This window comes from Labrus mixtus, chromosome 5, assembly GCF_963584025.1.
Source record: "Labrus mixtus chromosome 5, fLabMix1.1, whole genome shotgun sequence".
Taxonomy (NCBI): Eukaryota; Metazoa; Chordata; class Actinopteri; order Labriformes; family Labridae; genus Labrus; species Labrus mixtus.
Genome location: NC_083616.1, coordinates 31,887,027 through 31,889,526, shown reverse-complemented (window position 1 = coordinate 31,889,526; position 2,500 = coordinate 31,887,027). Strand labels below are relative to the sequence as shown.

General features: G+C 49.9%; 1 protein-coding gene across 1 annotated transcript in view; it reads right to left on the bottom strand.

Annotated features, from left to right (window-relative positions):
• The window catches only part of fras1 (Fraser extracellular matrix complex subunit 1), an 88,379-nt gene that overhangs the window by 26,945 nt on the left and 58,934 nt on the right, over positions 1 to 2,500 (bottom strand). Inside the window, exons 45-46 of the mRNA XM_061038982.1 lie at positions 2,474 to 2,500; positions 672 to 851 (exon numbers count right to left, since the gene is read on the bottom strand). The exon at positions 2,474 to 2,500 is cut by the window's right edge and continues 93 nt beyond it. Coding sequence (XP_060894965.1) covers positions 672 to 851; positions 2,474 to 2,500 — 207 coding nt within the window. The remainder of the gene's footprint in view (positions 1 to 671; positions 852 to 2,473) is intronic.

Here is a 2,500-nt window from a genome sequence, read left to right as displayed (position 1 = left end):
AGTCCTCATAGAGCCCCATGTTAAAATGTCCAACTTTACAGCTGCAGTTCCTCCAGTGTCCACTAGAGTCTGTCTCCTGCAGTGAGTCAGTCCCCATAGAGCTCTATGTTAAAATGTCCAACTTTACAGCTGCAGTTCCTCCAGTGTCCACTAGAGTCTGTCTCCTGCAGTGAGTCAGTCCTCATAGAGCCCCACGTTAAAATGTCCAACTTTACAGCTGCAGTTCCTCCAGTGTCCACTAGAGTCTGTCTCCTGCAGTGAATCAGTCCTCATAGAGCCCCATGTTAAAATGTCCAACTTTACAGCTGCAGTTCCTCCAGTGTCCACTAGAGTCTGTCTCCTGCAGTGAGTCAGTCCCCATAGAGCTCTATGTTAAAATGTCCAACTTTACAGCTGCAGTTCCTCCAGTGTCCACTAGAGTCTGTCTCCTGCAGTGAGTCAGTCTCCATAGAGCCCCATGTTAAAATGTCCAACTTTACAGCTGCAGTTCCTCCAGTGTCCACTAGAGTCTGTCTCCTGCAGTGAGTCAGTCCCCATAGAGCTCCATGTTAAAATGTCTAACTTTACAGCTGCAGTTCCTCCAGTGTCCACTAGAGTCTGTCTCCTGCAGTGAGTCAGTCCCCATAGAGCTCCATGTTAAAATGTCCATACACAGGTGATGCATGTCATACCTGGGTTAGTGGCATGCTCCAAGTGACCCAGACTCGTCTGTTTAGTGATTCGATAAACAAGCTCGCTTGGCTCGCTGTCCTGGTCGCTCGCAGACAGCTGCAGCGTGGTCAGCTTCTTCACCGTGTTCTCGTCCAGCACAAGTCCTTTATTCACCTCCACCGAGGGCGGGAGGCGGTCCTCTGAGGAGACAAGGTTAGGAGAGAGTGAGACAGAGGGAGGGAGACAAGGAGACAGATGTGGGGAGGCGGTCCTCTGAGGAGACAAGGTAAGGAGACAGTGAGACAGAGGGAGGGAGACAAGGAGACAGATGGGGTGAGGCGGCCCTGTAAGGACACAAGGAGACAGAGAGAGGGAGGTGGTCTTCTGAAGAGCAAAGGACACAAGGAGACAGATGGGGGGAGGCGGCCGTCTGAGGAGACAAGGAGACAAGGTAAGGAGACAGTGAGACAGAGGGATGAAGACAAGGAGACAGATGGGGTGAGGCGGCCCTGTAAGGACACAAGGAGACAGGTGGGGGGAGGCAGCCGTCTGAGGAGACAAGGAGACAAGGTAAGGAGACAGTGAGACAGAGGGATGAAGACAAGGAGACAGATGGGGGGGAGGCGGCCCTCTGAGGACACAAGGAGACAGAGGGAGTGAAGAGGTCCTACGAGGAGACAAGGAGACAGAGGGAGGAAATGGTCTTCTGAAGAGACAAGGACACAAGGAGACAGAGGGAGTGAAGAGGTCCTGTGAGGAGATGAGGAGACAATGAGACAGAGGGAGGAAATGGTCCTCTGAGGAGACAAGGAAACAATTAAGGAGACAGAGGGAGGGAGACAAGGAGACAGAGGGAGTGAAGAGGTCCTATGAGGAGATGAGGAGACAATGAGACAGAGGGAGGGGGTGGTCCTCTAAGGAGATGAGGAGACAGTGGGAGGTAGGCTCAGGAGACGAGCTCTCTCTGGGTAGAGCTTCTCTGTTCGTCTTTATTTATTTATGTCCTTCTTTCTTATCCGTCGTCTAAAACCACATTTGTCTTTTTTTATCTAGAGCAACAGAAACTTTGCCTTGGACTCTCAGAGCTTCTTTAATCTTTGGCTCAGTCTCTCTCTCTCTCTCTCTCTCTCTCCTGCTTCACTGTTAATGTGCCAGATCAGGAACGCTCCCCCACACGACCGGCTCGGTTCCAGCTCTCATCCTCACAGACCGTTTGGTATGCCAGAAAAAAACATCAACTTTGTCCCAAAACATCTTCAAGCCTGTACGCCACAGCACGCTGTTCCACCACATCCTGAACACCAGCCTGATTAAGTCTTTTCTTACCCACAATCCCCTGCACAGCATGCAATCATTCAGAGTGACAGACTGTAACAGACGTTTGTAGTTCAGAGGTCAGAGGTCACAGCTTATATCAATATCAAAGTAGCTTTGTGTTTGTATTCTTCATGTAAAGCTGCCTGTGAGAGAGCAGATGTTCATACTGACATAAAGAGATAAAAACACACAACAGATAAAGACTCTGAAGCTCTGATTCACTCAGAATGATTAGTCTCTAATATCTCCATAACTCGTTCCTCATGTTCTCCCTCTCTCTGCTCCGGCTCTGAAGAGTCTCAAAGAGTATAGCTCTGATGATCTTCAGACAAAAACACCGTTAGCTCTTCTTTAGTGTGTCAATGTGGAGAGAAGCTATCTGCATGTTTACTCTGCACAGAGCTGCACTCTCCTTCTGACGGAGCTGCACTCTCACACTGATGGAGCTCAGAGAGAGATCAGTGTATATCACCTGCTGCAGGTGAGAGAGTGGGCGTAGACGTACCGAGCACGCTGATGAAGAATGATTGGT